Below are 16,216 nucleotides of genomic sequence, written 5' to 3'. Positions count from 1 at the left end.
TTGCAAGTTTCCTGCAGTGCCAAGAGTGGCGCAGTACAGGCGCACATGAGCGCAGAGCTGCGCGTCCACGCCTCCCTCCGTGCAAATGGCAGAGAGGGAGGAGAAAAGCCGTGAGTGGGTTTAACACAGCCGAGCGCTGTTTTCACCAATCAAATGAGCGCCTCTCCTTGCCTTTAAATGCCCTGCGACTGAGGCGCAGCGTCTGATTGGTCTGAGTGATCTCCAGCACCATGGAGAGAGTGTTGGTAGCGGAGACGGTCAGAGCCGCTGTCCCTGCAGCAGGTCAATGGACAGCGGGGAGCATCGGAGAACACGACGCGCGTCACCTTGTGGGCCAGCTCCCGGGACAGATTTAATCCGTTCCTTTGTCTTTATCCGGAGTAAAAAATTAAGAGACAGTTACACAGCTGGCTTATCCATTCAGAATACTTTTGATCCACCTGCACTCCTGGTTTGTCATCGCCAAGCAGAGCCTTTGGTTTTGGTTTTTAGATCAGGTTAAAAATAAAGACTTAAACAGAGAAATATGGGAAATCACGGGTAAATCCTGAGTGACATAGATTTATTTTGTCTCTTTTTTCTTCGTCTTTTCTCTCCCTCTTTTCTTTGAATTAAATGAAATGAGAGAACCAGATATATACTCAGTATCAGATGTTAAGGCTGTTTATTGTTTAATTGTAAGATGTGCATCAAACTTCCAGCTGCCGTCAGGTTAACTTTCCATTATGACAAACGGCTTTAATCTGACATCAGATGTGACGGGAAAGTTAATATAGATATAAATGTATATGCTGGTTCAGACGGTTATATTAAATAGTGATTACTGTGATTGTTTATTGCATTAAAATGTGCCTGACACTCTGGAAACCTGCCTCTGAGGCTTTGTTGACATGTGCGCACATGTGCGCCTGTCACCAAATTACAGCTGCATGGGGTGCGCTCCGCCTTGCGCCGAGGATAGACCGGGTTGGAGCTGGCGAGCTTTCAGCGCACTTTTTTGGCACCAAATTGTCACTGCGCCAACATGAATCTGCTGACACCTCCCCCTGGTGTGCCGTCAACTCCCCCTGGCACGCCGTCACACCCATCTCTGCACAGACGGTCTACCAAATTGTCAAATTGGCAGCGCACGGCGGTGTGCAGCACGAAATTAGCACTGCGCAGGCTGCGCCAGGCTTGTGCCCCCTAGATTGATACTTGCTTTCATGTCAGAGTCCCCAAACTCCAAAATAGTGGCCAGAGAGGACTGAAAAGTGGCTTAATAAAGTTTCACTTTCACACTCTGCTTTCTGAGGTAAAGTGTGTCCACTGTTTGATGCTGATATTTTGCCAATATTAAGTTTCTCTCTAAGATGCGGCAGGCTTTGAGCTTCCTTTCTGACAGCTATAGGGCACCCATCATCATGTGAGCTGAGCTATGTCTCTGATTGGACAATCAAACAATCCCAATATCTCCTAAACTGCCGAACCCAAGCTGTTTTTGGAACCAGGCTGTGTATTTGTCTTTTAATGCTGTAAAAGTTAGAGCTTTTGTTTCTTTTTTTGCCTTGGTGTGAGGTGTGTGTAGTTTCTGGTCTTTCTGCAGCCAGCCTCAAGCAGAATCTTGATGAACAGCAACTTTTAGCACTTCCGCATAGGCTTCATTTTTCCAGAGTGGATGTTGCTGCTTGATGAAGACATGTAAGAGTTAAAGGGGACATATCATGCTTATTTCTCCTTTTCACTATGCCAGACGAGGATGCCTGTAAAGCATTTCTGCCCTCAGTACAAGTCATTTAGTTCCTTCATTGCCCCACAATAGCGTTCTCAATATCCTCATTTTAGGCCATTCTGAAGATCTAGTTGAATCGCTCCGTTTGGAGAATGACCTCCAGTAACCTCGCAACATCACAGCCCTTTGTGCTCTGATTGGTCGGTTCTATCAGAGGGGCGGAGGGGGTAGAGCCAGGGGGCATGGCACGGCATGGTAGTATTTACAAAATCGCCATATTGAATGGGGCAGACTGAGCGAGTTTGCTGTTTGCCAAAACTTCACTGTAAGGCATTGATAGCACTAATAAAATGGCAGAGTGTAGGATACGTCCTTTTGTATTGGACCCTGAGTCAGATCCGGACAGAAAATCCCCCTTGACACAGATCATCTCAGGATGCTTCAGTGTGGTGAGTCAAAGCGGTACTGTAACATGTAGAGTTTATACGTGGAAATATAGGCAGACTTCACCAATAAACTATTTTTATAACAGGGCTCCATCCTGCTCCTTCACTTTTCTCTGTCTGTTTTATCCATCATGCTGAAAGTGTAGTCTAAAGATCGCCTCTACCGTCAGTTCGTCACTATGTTATTACCGCAGCATTATTGTGGTCCAGGTTCACAGTGCATGTCAGAACAAGCATGCAAATATCAGTCTCACAAGTATTACGACGTCTGCTAAAACTACAGTGTTTTAACTGCTAATTCCCCATGTAAAGCCGAGCTGCTCAGCAGAGCAGAGTCCCTGCATCCAGCACTCAGTCAGTCGGCTCTTGGTGGGTGTATCCCTCTGTGGCGGTTGTGTGACTAACTGACATCACAGAGGAGGAGCTGCTTTATCAGATTACTCCAATAAAAAGAAAGGATCCTCTTGTTGTCATGAAGGTCGAAATCTCGCGGCCAAATGGCAATGACCTATTTTCAGAGGCATCAAATCTCGTTCTAGGATATCAGAAAAAATACAATATCTCATTTTTTGAAAATTCAGGGGGTGTAAGGTCTTGTTTTCAAATGTATCATATTATGTAAGTATTAAATCAGTCATTAGCATGATATGTCCCCTTTAAAGGATTGACTAAATAAAACATTTATTATGTGCGTGTGTGATTTGCTTGTTTATTTCAGGTTCAAATTTAATTTGTGGAAAGAAAAATAGTCACTACAACTTGTATTTCATTTCAGGACAATTTCTTTCATAGAAAATATCTTGAGTTATGAAATCATTAAATGAATAATGGCTCATTTTTGACAAAAAGCCCAGTGTTTAATGTTCAATAATTGAGCTTTGTTCAGTTTTGATGCTCCGATTTATTGAATTGCTGCAGATTTCATGAGAATCTGTGACTCCAAATAACAATCTGGAGGCTGTTTCATGAGGACTTCAAAGTTAAGTGCGGCATAACTTGTTTGGCACATTTGGCAGCCCGTACTCCAGAGGAGGTTTGATGGACCCTGACCTGACTCCAGCATGTCAACCCGTTGTATAAAAATTCCTTTGCTTCATTTATAAGTGTGTGTGTGTGTGTGTGTGTGTGTGTGTGTGTGTGTGTGTGTGTGTGTGTGTGTGTGTGTGTGTGTGTGTGTGTGTGTGTGTGTGTAAATGTGTGTGTGACTCACTGATGTTGGGGCTGTGAATGGTCACGTGATCCTGCTCTGCCATCAAGCGAGGGCTCAGGCTGGTCACCATGCGGTCAATGCTTTTGACCACGTCCATAGGGCCGTTCACCACCTGAAACACACAAAGCGCCGGCGTTTCAGCAGCAGACACACTCGCCCAATCTGCCCCGCTGGCCAAGCTCGCAGAGCATGCATCCAAACTGAAGAGGCACATTTCAAAATGACCATTCAAATGCCACGTTATTTCAAAATGCTTTCAGACACTAACTGTTTGCAGGAGTCCACACACACTCTGGTTGAAAAGGGCGCACACAGTTAGACGGATCGGCCTATAATGCAGGGTACAATCACAGATTTTGTCATTGTCTGCTTTGAAACCCCGCACTCTGCATTCAATATATCAGTCTAAGAGCTGAGCCTTGGAGGCAGAGCCTGGAGCAGAGCGAGGGAGGTTTGTGGATGAGTACAGCCACAGCTTTTTCAGAGTGCTGTTCATCCATTGAGTCTGGGCTGAGGTGGCCTTGGAGTGCTGAGAGGCCTGAGGGGGGAGCATGGAGGGGGGGCAAACGCTGAGAGAAGCACAACACTTGTCATAAGGCAACCTCATCAAGTTGCACACATCAATAGTGCAGCGACGGAAAGGAACAAAAACAGACGGGGTACGGTAATCGAGTTTGGAGGGAACGCGTTGCTTCGATCGTGTGGAGCGTGGTTTCCTCTCGCAAAGATTTTTTTTTTCTTTCCTCATATATGGAGGCTGCTTCAGCATTCGTCAGCTCTGCTCAGCTATGCTCTCTAACTTTATGATTATGGTGAATAAGGGGATCTGAAGAAGCATAGTGCCCTCTACTGTTTAAGAGCTGAACTGTCTATCTGTGCTTATCTTAAATCCTGAATGATGTTCAGGAAAATTCAGAAACCAGCCGTAGCTCAGTGTCTTATCCCTCCATTGTTGTCATCACACTCATCAGATGTGTCGTGGTACCTTTCCTTAAAGTGAGACTGGTCCTCAAGAACATCGATCAGATGATCGACCGCTGTTAGACCTCGTAGTCCTGCTTCCCTAGGTCCCCCTCTTCCATGGCTCTGTGCTCTCCTGCTCATTAAAATTGCTGTCAGTGGTTCACAGTTCTCCTGAATTCACATTCTCCAGTTTGGGCTCGAATAAATACTCTGTTAAAGATGCTGTACAGAAGATCTGTTTGAATTAGACTTGTGTTTAAGCCTCAATCTTGTGCTTGAGCCTTAAGCTTGTGTTTTAGCCTTAAGCTTGTGTTTAAGCCTTTAGCATATGTCTCAGCCTTTAGCTTGGGCTTAAGTCTTTAGCTTCTGATTTAGCCTTTAGCTTGTGTTTTTAACCTTTAGCTTGTGTTTCATACATCAGCGTGTGTTAAAGCCTTCAGCTTGTGTGTTAGCCTTTAGCTTGTGTTCCAGAATTTTTTTAAATTGGCAGTCGCTCATCTGAGTTTCTCATTCCACCCACATCTCTTATACAATTAAGTGTTTACCAGGCCTTTAGCCTGTGTTTAAGCCTTTCGCTCATGTTTATGCCTTTAGCCTGTGTTTCAGAATTAAGCCTGGGTTATAGCCTCAAGCCTGTGCTTAAGTCTTTAGCTTGTGTTTTAGCCTTTAGCATGTGTTTTAGCCTTTAGCATATGTCTCAGCCTTCAGCTTGTGCTTAAGCCTTGAGCTTGTGTTTTAGCCTGTAGCTTGTGTTTTAGCCTTTAGCATGTGTTTTAGCCTTTAGCATGTGTTAAAGCTTTTAGCATCTGTTTTAACCTTTAGCCTGTGTTTTAGCCTTGAGCTTGTGCTTCATACATCAGCGTGTGTTAAAGCCTTCAGCTTGTGTTTAAGCCTTTCGCTCATGTTTATGCCTCATAGCCTGTGTTCCAGAATTTAGCCTGTGTCAAAGCCTTAAGCACGGGCTTAAGCCTTTAGCTTGTGTTTAAGCCTTTAGCATGTGTTTTAGACTTTATCCTGTGTTAAATCTTTTAGCATCTGTTTACTATTAGCCTGTGTTTAAGCCTTCAGCTTGTGTTTTCTACGTTATCCCGTGCTTTATACTTTATCCTGTGTTTAAGCCTTTACCTTATTTTTTAGGCTTTGATCTATGTATAAGCTTTTGGCTTCAGTTTTAGTTTTTAGCTTGTGTTTCAGCCTTTAGGTTGTGTTTTAGTGTTTAGCCAGTGATTAAGCCTTTGTTTAAGTTCTTAGCTAGTGTTTTACCCTTTAGCTTGAGGTTTTGCTTTTAGCTTATGTTTTAAGTCTTTGGCCTGTGTTAAAGCCTTTAGCCCGTGTTATTCTTTTGACCCCTGTTAAAGCCCTAAGCTTGTGCTTTAGCCTTAAACTCCTGTTTTAGCCTTTAGCTTTTGTTTTTAGTTCTCAGCTTAAATTTTAGTTTTTAGCTTGTGTTAACCCTGTATTTAGCCCATGTTTTAGCCTTTGACTCTTGAAGTCTTAAGCTTGTCTTAAAGTCTGTAGCCTGTGTTTCATTCTTTATCTTGTGTTCTAATATTTCATCTGTGTTTTAGCCTTTCACCCCTGTCTAAACCTTAAGCTTGTGTTGTTGCCATTAGCCTGTGTTTTAGCCTTTAGCTCCTGCTCGATCTCTCTCCTGTTTATCTTTCTTCTGCTCTTCTGTGCTTTTTCTGTCTGACAGTTAGGCTCTAGTGTCCACCATCACTACAAAATTAATCACAGAAATCGTTTTTAGAAGAGAAAAACACAGATTTCACTTCTAAGCCTTCTCAGCCTGGGTAGTGTTGCCATAGAGACTTCGATGTGCCGTACATCAATCAAGTCCTGTTCGACCTGATCTGGAATCTAAGAAGTAGCATTTAGGAAAAACCTATATTAGTGCTGATCATCTCATTTTAAACTGTGGATTAGGATCAGGCATCTATCTAGAAGGGAGACTTTTTCTAAATCACATAGAAACTCCTCACAGTCCCTTTAAATGGGATAGTATCGACCAGCCTTCACCCCCACATGCATCATGAAGCCTTGGCCACCAAAGGGCCTCTCTGGATCATCTATTTTTCTTTCCGTGTTCCTCTTTTAGTTGTTCTTTAACCCTTCAGACAGGGAATTCTCTTATAACCCTGCAGTTTTAAAACTGCTCTGACTCATATAAATATCACAGTTTGTCCTTGTTAAAGATGGGGTATTGTGCCTGTGAAACAAAGAAACTGCTTTGCTCCTATCTCGTCTAAGTCAGCCAGGCCTCTGGGCCTGTCAGGGGTGGAGCTATGAGCAGACCTTGGTGTTTGAGGCCTGACCCTCCCATGTGTTATGAACCAATATGGAGATCCTCATCTGGTGACCTCATCATTAATGCTGCTCGTTAAGATCTCATGCTGTTTTTGTTTTTGGTAGAACAAACTGTTGTGATCAGTTCACAGACAGATCCATAAATTCATTTCTACAACATATGAACGTGTAGAGGTTTGAAAATGTGCATGCGTTTAGTCTGAACATCCATAACTATAACTTTATGTCCATGTTTAAAACATTAAAAAAAAAACAGAATAGCTCCTCTTTAAAGTTGCTCACATCCTAACACTTGTCTCGTCTTCCTCCTATCAACACATCTTTGCGTTCTCAACATGCAGGTCTGCTCGTTGTACCTAGGGTCTCTAAAAGTAGTATGGGAGGTCGAGCCTTTAGTTATCAGGCTCCTCTTCTTTGGAATAACTTACCGGTTGAGGTCCGGGGAGCAGACACGGTCTCAACCTTTAAGAGTAGACTTAAAACTTTCCTTTTTGATAAAGCTTACAGTTAGAGCTGGATCAGATCTGAACCAGCTCTTAGTCATGCTGCTATAGGTTTAGACTGCTGGGGGGAACTGACACACAGGGCTCCTGTTTCCCTCTTTTTCTGTCAGTCTAACTTCTAGTCTTACTGTCCTGTTATAGTTACTGACCATACACCTCTCTGGGAGGGTCTGAGTTTGTCTTGTAGGTTCCTTGGGATCGGTGAAGTAGACGGCCTGCTGCTGTGCTCCTGTCCGACACCAGCTACTACAGCTTTGGATTTGGCCTGCTGGTTTCTCCTTAACTGTCGCCACAGCCCCAAACTTCAGACTGCGTCTGTTTCTCTCTCTCTCCCTTTCTGTGTGTGTGTGTGTGTGTGTGTGTGTGTGTGTGTGTGTGTGCCTGTGTGCGTGTGTGTATCCCCCCCCCCCCCCCCCCCCCTCCTTTTTTCTCTTCCCCCCCATTCTCTCTCCCACTCTCTCTCCTCTATCTGTCTCTCTCTAACCCCAACACAGTCTCCTCAGATGTCTGTCTAACATGAGTCTGGTTCTGTCCAAGGTTTCTGCCCGGTAAAGGGAAGTTTTTCCTTGCCATTGTAACTTGCTAAATGCTGCAAAGTCCTGTACTCATGGTGGATTAAGATAAGATAAGACTCCTTATCTTGTCTTGATGTTGGGTTTCTGCTAATAAAATTTTATTAACATTTACGGGTCTAGACCTGTAAATGTTTTTGTAAAGTGTCTTGAAATAACATTTGTTCTGATTTGGCGCTATATAAATAAAGATTGATTGATTGATTGATTGATTGATTGATCTTCAAGGACAAGATGTTCACCTGCTGCCAAACGTTTTCCACCCACTGACAGGTGCCATTGTAAAGACGTAAACAGTGTTAATCCTTTTTTTTCTGTGTCTACTCTCAATTTTATGTCTGATGGTGCATTTTAGTACTAGTGACCACAGACTGTATATAGAGTGGACAGTGTGGCTCCGCCATTTACCATTGCACGGTTTTGAAGCTAAAATACCCGTTACAGGCGCAGCCATTGGCAGCCGCTGTGCTGACCAGAGTCTGCACAGTAGAGACTGAGAGGAATCCTGGGAGAATCTGAGTGGAGCCAGGTGACAAAAATAATAATATTTTTTGTTTGTTTTAAAAGTCGAATCACTTCTTGACTCTATCTCCTGACATATTTTACTTTCCTGAAAAAAATACACAGGAATGGCAGCTGTCAATCATTGTTAAATGTAACGTAAAGCCTTTTTTTAAGGTCCAATATCGTGCAAAAATCACTTTATTAAGTCTTTTAGTGAAATGTGTGGGTCTTTGGCTTTCCTCCCAGCCCACAAAATGTGATATTTAAATAAATCACCAGTTTCATGACGATACAATATGATATCGATTCTTTGGACAACGATATGATATTTGCCGATATCACAAAGTCTGTCACGATACGATACGATACGATTCAGGTGCCTTCGATCGATTTAAGACGACATTATGTGCTCACTGAACACAATCAGCAACATTTCACCTGAGGCAAGAAAGAAATACAAAACAATTTTGATAGTTTTATTACTGAAATGTGGAACAAGGTAGGAGGTAGCACCTGATTCCTTTACATAGCCAGGCACACGGGGTTATTGGGTTGTTTACGTTTGTTGTTGTTTTTTTTGTTTATGGAGTCGGTGATGTTGGGGCTGTGTTATTCTGGATGTGTTTTGATGCATGTTTTTTATTCTTATTTTTGAGTTCACTTCCGTTGAGAAGTGTCAAAAGGGGTGGGGAAAGAAACTTTGGGGGGAAGTAATGTGTGCACCGGTGAGGAGCGTGTGAGGCTACCCCGACCGCAAGGAGCTTTTTGACGGATTATTCCTCTTTTTTCCTTTCTTCGATTGGCACCCCGCTGCTCTGGGGGGGGGGCTCGTCAGTCTTGGGGGAAGCTGGGAAGCAAAAATATCCTTAAGGGAATTATTATTTCTTCATTATTTTTTCTTTCCCCCTGTGGAATAAGAGGCTGGTTGGCGGACACCGCTGGTTTTTTCCTTTGTTCCGGTTGGGATTACTTTGGTTACATTGGGATTACAGGTGGGAACTGAGAGAGGACTCAAATAACTCGAGTATGGACACAAGGGACTAAGGACTATTTCTTTTTTATTGGACTGAGTATTTTTTGTTTTATTTGTGAGTTGTGTTCTTCGGATTTGTCCGTCCAGGTTGGGCGTGTTTTCAGTTAAAGATTTTGAGCAAATATAAGTTTCAATTCAAGTACTGATCTGAGTTTTCGTTCTTGGTTAATTTTACCTTCCTTTTTGATTTATAAAGGGCAAGCAGAGGGATCGAGATCGCTAAGATCTTTGTTTTTCTTTTGTGTGTCAGCCCCGGTTACCCCCGGCGGCCTGTGCTGTCCGCCTGCCCTGGTGAGTATAGTTTCGCATTATTCTAAAGGATAAAGTTGAACTGTTACAAATGTTTGTTTATTATATCAAGTAATGATGCAACACTATAATTAAAAATTACTAAATACATAAACTTTATTATTGACCTCGAACATTTGACCATTTTCTATCAAACCAAAAATGTGAAGCTTTGATTTTAACTAAACCAAACATTTCTATTGTTCAAAATTAGACCAATCAACTTAACTAACTTAACATTGATAGTTTTTTTTACTGTGATGCCTGATAACCACAGTTTGTGTGTCAGTGTGATCAGACTTTGTTTCTCGCGGTTGGACGGAGACGGACATGCGTGTCCGGTCGGGATTTCAAAAATAAAGGCTTACATTACAGACCACGATGATGATCGATGTTTAGACTTTCCATCGATGTGATTGGATCATTGCTTAACCAATCGATGTATCGATGCATATCGATGGATCATTACACCCCTAATATTTAATGACAAAACCTGTTCTTAGTCGTGCTTGTAAATGTAAAATCCTGACCTAAAATGAGCTGTTTGGATTTTGGGGGTTTGAGGGGTACAACAGAGGGCTAGTGAATAGACTGGTCCTGAATTCAGGCACATTACCAACCATCACCAACAAACCTGGGACCCTGGAAATGTGAGTATTTTAAATGCTGTGTGCTGTGGAGCAGATGGAAGAGCTTTTCCTGAGTGTCACCCTGTCTCTGTGTTAGCTTCAGGGTGCTAACTTTAGCTGCAGTTAGCCTGTTGTTTTAGCCTGTAATGTTACAGGAAACGAGCTTCACTGTTTTCTAAACATTGTGCACTTGTAGCTTGTGGCGCTGCTATCAGTAGCGCAGAAGAGCGGGGCGGTATCAGCGGGGGCTTATTTACATATGAAGGTCACGCCCACTAAATCAGAGCGTTCTGAACAGAGGGGCTATGAGAGCCTGGAAACAATGCTGCTGTGCTTGATTTATTGGCTTTTTGGACCAAAACATGTTACTACCATTTCATGAAGACATCAATGATCCATATTAAACTGCAGAAAAGGAGCATGATATGGGACCTTTAAGCTGTATAACTAAAGAAAACGAAACTTTTCAGAAAAAAGAGGACCTGAAAACAAAGAGGCCAAATAATATCTTCAAATCACCACAACAATGGGACGTGAGAAACATTTCTACCAGATGTATCATTTTTTTTAAAGTTTGACCATAGCTCATTTGGAATTACTGGAGAGCTGGATTTTTAGACCTATACTTCATCCAGCCTCCAGGGGGAGCAGTTTTTGTGTCAGCTTCAATTCAAAAATAGCCGAGTAATATGACATGCATTTTTTTAGAGTCTATGCCAGTGACAGAGCAGATTTTAGTTCTGTTATCTGATTGGCTTCTGTACAGTTAGAAAGAAGGATAAAGTAACAGGCTGATAGCTGAGCTTAAGGTGAAGTCAATCTGCTGCCTAAATGGATTTCTGAAGACAACAAGATGCTACCTCTTTGATGGCCTGCCACTTGAGGGCGTTGTCCTCACTGATGATGCTGTCGGCCACGCTGATGAAGTGCTGGCTCAGCTCCTGGGCGTCTCCTTGGCTCTGGTTGGTGGCATCAGCAGGGGGCTGCGAGGGGACGTCAGCAGCAAGAGACAGCAGCTGAACTAGGGACACCATGTCCGCTGGCTGCAGTCCCTCTTGCTGGGTGTCCTCCAGGGCCTGGACAGAGACATCCAGCAGAGCGGACGCCTGAGCCAGGCTGCTCAGGTCTGGGAGCTGCTGACCCAGCGCTACCTGGAAGTAGAGGCAGAGAAATGGACCCACAGATTTGTTTCATTTTAGTTCAACACATTCGTTGCACTGATGGGGACGTCAGGGATTAAATGAAGTCTGTTCAGCTGTCTCAGTCTTTTATTTGGTTTGTTAAAGCAGAATCTTAAAGTGTGTTAGGGAAAATAGTGAAAGAAATGTCTAAGTAGGTGATCTCAAACTTTAAGAAATTGTGGTTTTCAGCCTCATTCTCTGAAGCAAATCCAGACTGTGCCATGCCAAAGACCTTCATGCAGCTCTTCCCTCCCCCTCTGGAAATTGTTTGGATTCCTTGCAGATAACCAAATACAGAAATTGGATCAAACAACTTCAATACATTTCCAGTTTTTAATAACAACCTTGTAATTAATTCATGTCATTCAGTGCTTTTTTGTAAACAGTCTTTCATCATTTCTCGGCACAGCACGGCTCTGCTGGCTCACACTGAGGAGTTTTAGTCCAGGTGGATCCAAGGTTGTGACTCTTCACTGTTAAAAAAAAAATTGAGATCCAAGCAAGTTTTTATGTCTGAGCCACCTTCACCAGAAAAAATCTCTTTTTTTTTCAAGATATTAACAGACAAACATGAGGCCTGAGTTGCCTGCAAAGAGTGAACAGAGAGTGAAAAAAGTGTGATTGTTAAGTTTCTCGAGATAAGAATGTCTTTATATAAGACACTAAATAAGTACATTTTTCATACACAAATAAATTCCATTCAGATACATCTTTAGTTTTCTTTGTCTCTTTGTTGTATTTGAAATTTTGTAACCAAACAACCCTTTTTACTCATTGAGTTAAACTGTAGAAAAGAAAAACAGAGAATGATGATGATTTTGTTTTCTTAGACACATTTCTTGCGTGTCCTTTCATTTATTTATTTATTCATTTCATAATAGCCACCTGGCCATGAGAGGTTGTAGTTTTATTATAATCCCAGGTTTAATAAAGACCAACAAAGTCATGGTGCTCATCAGGGTCTGGATATTTTAAGAAAGAGAGTCATTTTATAACTGAACTGAAGCTGTCTCTGGGATCTCCTCTGAGCAGAAAGTGAAACTGCTGGAGTTCAGTCTGGGACTGCCTCTAAATAACTGTCTGGATCCACATGAAGAAGGAGACTTTCTTTCTTGAAAATAAAGAATTTACCTCCAGTAAATGCTCCTGTAAAGTTCATACTGGATGTGGATAAAAAGGGGGATTGTGCTTAACAGCGACTTTCTCTCTGTCTCATCATTTTGTTTTAAAGAAGTTGTAAAATGTGGAAATTTCTGCTGATGAACTCTGCTCTAAAGTAAAGTAGTAAAGTAAATTTGTTTAGTGTCTCGTACAAAGACGTTTTTCTAGTTTCAAAAACTCAAAAACTAACTTCTTATCCATTAGCATTACTTTACTCTTAACTATCAATTGAGGCATCTTTTTTTTTTTGTTTACTATCTCAATTTCATCGTAATTAGGTACTAATTGGACAAACTTTTGTTAAATGTTAATTTTCATCAAAAATGCCATGAAATAACCCCTGACTTTCATGGCAATTTTAGTGAAAATTAGCAAATACCTTCTTCAATATAGTGTCTGCATTTCATTATTGCAAGTCACTATTATTATTATTATTTATTATATTGCTAGGCGCCACCCTGTTGGTTGTAGCTGCCTGTTGCAGCAGCTCTCTCTGCTTTGTCCGCTTCTTGTGATTTTTTTGTCTCTTTTTCATCATCTTTGTATTTGGAGTGGATCATTACTTTGTATGGTTCATTTCTTCAGTGATATTTTAACTATTTTTTCTCCTGTGTTTGTCTGGAGATCCTACATGTAACCATAGCTGCATTGTTTACATGTGAAATTAGCTGTTAGCAGCCTGTAGCATGTCAATGCTAACTGGTGCAAGGCCTGATGTTTCCCCACAAGGTGAGGAGAAGGAGGTGAGAACGACGTGCTGGTACTCAGGTGTGAGCTAATAATTTTCATATCCATACTGCCCATGATTTTATTGCAGCTTGTTTAAGTAGGGTGATAAATGTAGGAAGAAGGGAGAGCTTTAAGCGATAACTTTAAAATCTGCTCACTCTGAACCGTCTTCCAGAGGGCAATAATTCATATTCTGAACAAAGAACGTGAGAAAAGTCCTTTAAGGTGTTTTGTGCCTGGTTGATGACAATTTTTTAAAGATAGTTTGAACGGACAGGTCACTTTCTTGACCCATTACTTTCGCAAATTTAAGAATCTTTTTGATTTTAGATTGAAGTTGAACAGGTCAGGTGTCAAATCAGGCAGCCGTCCCATATCTGATCAGACTTCCCAGCATTACAGAAGGTCAGCATCACACTCGTACTGACACCAAACAAACTGAGTCTGTGAAGAAAATGCAGTCTCTGGACAAGTTTGGCACACAAAGAATCAACGTGAACATGCCTCTTTGATAGGTCTGAATGCCCAAATACACAAGTCCACCTGCTCAATTAGGCCTGAACCACACGTATATGGATATATTTTTTTGATCAGATATCTTTGTCCTCGTTTAAAAAAAAAAACTCCGTCCACACCACAGAAATATCTCTGTCCATACGAAGAGGCCAAACTGAAAACGATCACCTCTGAAGCCTGCAATGCCATGCCTGGCCGATAAGTGGCAGGTTAGCAAAATGTGAAAACCATAGAAGATGAACGTTATGATCATGCGCAGTCAAACACAGTGGCTGTTTCCCAAAGCCAAGGTACCTTGCCTTGCCTTGGTCTGATGTGGGCGTGGGGTGAGCGTGGGCAGGCATCCACATCATCAGTCGCTGCCCAAGTGCTGTTCCAATGTTCATGTCCTCCGGAGGCACATGTCCTTCGTTTGGTTAGCATGTGGCTAATTGACCAAGGATACACTGGTGTATCCTTTATAGCCTTGCCATGGCTATAAATACCCAACATGCAACGCGTGAATCTACAAAAAAGGAAAAAAATGGAAGGCAAAGACGCACCAGAGAGAGACACTCCAGTGGAGGCGCGCGGTGAATTCCAAATTAAATGTAAGTAACAAAATACACCTCTGAAAGTAACAACTTATACCATGTCCACCACTTGACTCTTTTGTGTGTCACTCACGTAACTATAATTACTGAGAAGCTGCACCTGCAGAGTGTCAATGATGTGACAAGCATCTCCTTTTGAGCAGAGGCAGGACACTTGCCTTGGACTGGAAGAAGTGGCTTCGGAGGCACTGCCTTCCAAGGCAAGGCAAGGCAAGGTACCTGGGCTTTGGGAAACAGCCAGTGACTTGTTGCTAGGCGCTTGACGTCATCGTGTCAGCACCAGCTCCGTTTAACACCGCTACACGGATCCACTCAACCGGATATTTTTTTATTTCTTCACTTTTTTATCCGTTTTTAGAAATCTCCATTTATGTGGGTGAAATCGCTTTGTTCGTGTGGTTGAGAGGCCCAATCGGACAGAAAAATGTGCGTTTAGGAATATATCCATATAATTGTGGTTCAGGCCTTAGACTATCACTGATTAAAACAGGATCATGTGATCTAACTGCCCGGGGGTCAAATATCGTCTCTTCAGTTTTGTTTGTTTTTAAGAGCGAGATGATGTGAAGTGAGTCGACCTCATGGAGGTAAACAGAGGGTTTATGACAAAGTTATTTTGACGACTGCTCCTGCAGTTGTTAGTATACACTTACAGGTCAGAGAGAGAAAACAGAGGTAGAAAAGGAGGAGAGAAGAGAAATTCATGAGCAAGTTCAAAGAAATTACCTTTTTTGGTCAAATTAGTACTTATCTAAACTTATCTAAGAAATTTGCAGATCTGTAAACACTTTTCCGTACTTGTCATGTAAATGTGCCTCCTTGTACCTTGTTGTTTCTAGGCAACATACCCATTTTTGGCCTTTAACTAGGGCTGGATATTGCTAAGAACCTCACGATTCAATTCATTTTGATATCAATTTGGATTGATATTAATTTAAATGCTTTGATTTTCGATTTACATGCCCATTTGAACATATGTGGTATGTCATCTACGTTTTGGAGCATTAAAACAACCCAAACGTCAGACTTTACAGCTGAATGAGCTGACTTCTTTACTTGTCAGGAGGTGAATTGATTCAGAGGATTTGCTGAATAGATACTGAATTGGGTGAGGAAATAATGCAATGCATTGATTAATCAAAAATTTCACTCAACCCTACATTTCACACTCACAATACATCCAAGTTATCATGAAATACCTTTAAAAAGAGAAAAGACTTTAACAAACCAATAACAGTGTTTGAATTTGTCATGTGACCCTCTGGAGGTCATTAAGAAACCCTTTATACAGACTTTCTTGCAAGGACTAACTCGACCAATTCTCTCCTCAAAACTGTCCAATAACTTTTTAACCGTGTCTTTCTCAGTCCAGAAAAAATATGTCCATATAGACAAGCAAAGCTTAATCTCTACTAGCTTAATTTACTTTATTTGCTAATTAATAAATGGAAACACGTAATAATGCTTTGTTTGCCCTGGGGTGACACTGTGCTATTACAGATTGACCGTGAAAACATTTTGGTTACTGTCTGTGGGTTTACAAACTGTTCAAAAGCAAACTGGTCATTAAATATTTTTTTGGACCACTTCAGTTTTCACCAGGATAAATTCGATGTCAGTTTTAGTAAAGTTCAGTCCTACACTGTAGGCTCTGGTCTACTAGAGTGAACTTTGTGAGCCGTCTTTACAGAGCACAGGCTCATATCCTCCACACATTTTTCTCACATTGAGAAGTCTGTCTCCTGAAAGCCACAGAAGTGAAGTCTAGATAAAATATGTTCTGACTCCTTGTCTCTTGTCTTGGGTGTTCCTTAATAGCCACGGTTACATGTGGAGTTTTTCTTCTTTCTGAATGGAATCTTTCTGAAAA

The 16,216-nt window shown here is 41.8% G+C and overlaps 1 protein-coding gene across 1 annotated transcript in view; it reads right to left on the bottom strand.

Annotated features, from left to right (window-relative positions):
- The window catches only part of adgrd2 (adhesion G protein-coupled receptor D2), an 88,613-nt gene that overhangs the window by 55,164 nt on the left and 17,233 nt on the right, over nucleotides 1–16,216 (bottom strand). The window contains exons 7-8 of the mRNA XM_074671392.1: nucleotides 11,027–11,317; nucleotides 3,368–3,479 (exon numbers count right to left, since the gene is read on the bottom strand). Of these exons, the coding sequence (XP_074527493.1) occupies nucleotides 3,368–3,479; nucleotides 11,027–11,317 (403 nt within the window). The remainder of the gene's footprint in view (nucleotides 1–3,367; nucleotides 3,480–11,026; nucleotides 11,318–16,216) is intronic.

Source organism: Halichoeres trimaculatus, unplaced genomic scaffold (genome assembly GCF_033239565.1).
Source record: "Halichoeres trimaculatus isolate MK-OKI-2021-1 unplaced genomic scaffold, fHalTri1.1 fHalTri1_scaffold_5, whole genome shotgun sequence".
Taxonomy (NCBI): Eukaryota; Metazoa; Chordata; class Actinopteri; order Labriformes; family Labridae; genus Halichoeres; species Halichoeres trimaculatus.
This window is presented reverse-complemented; position numbering and strand designations above follow the sequence as displayed.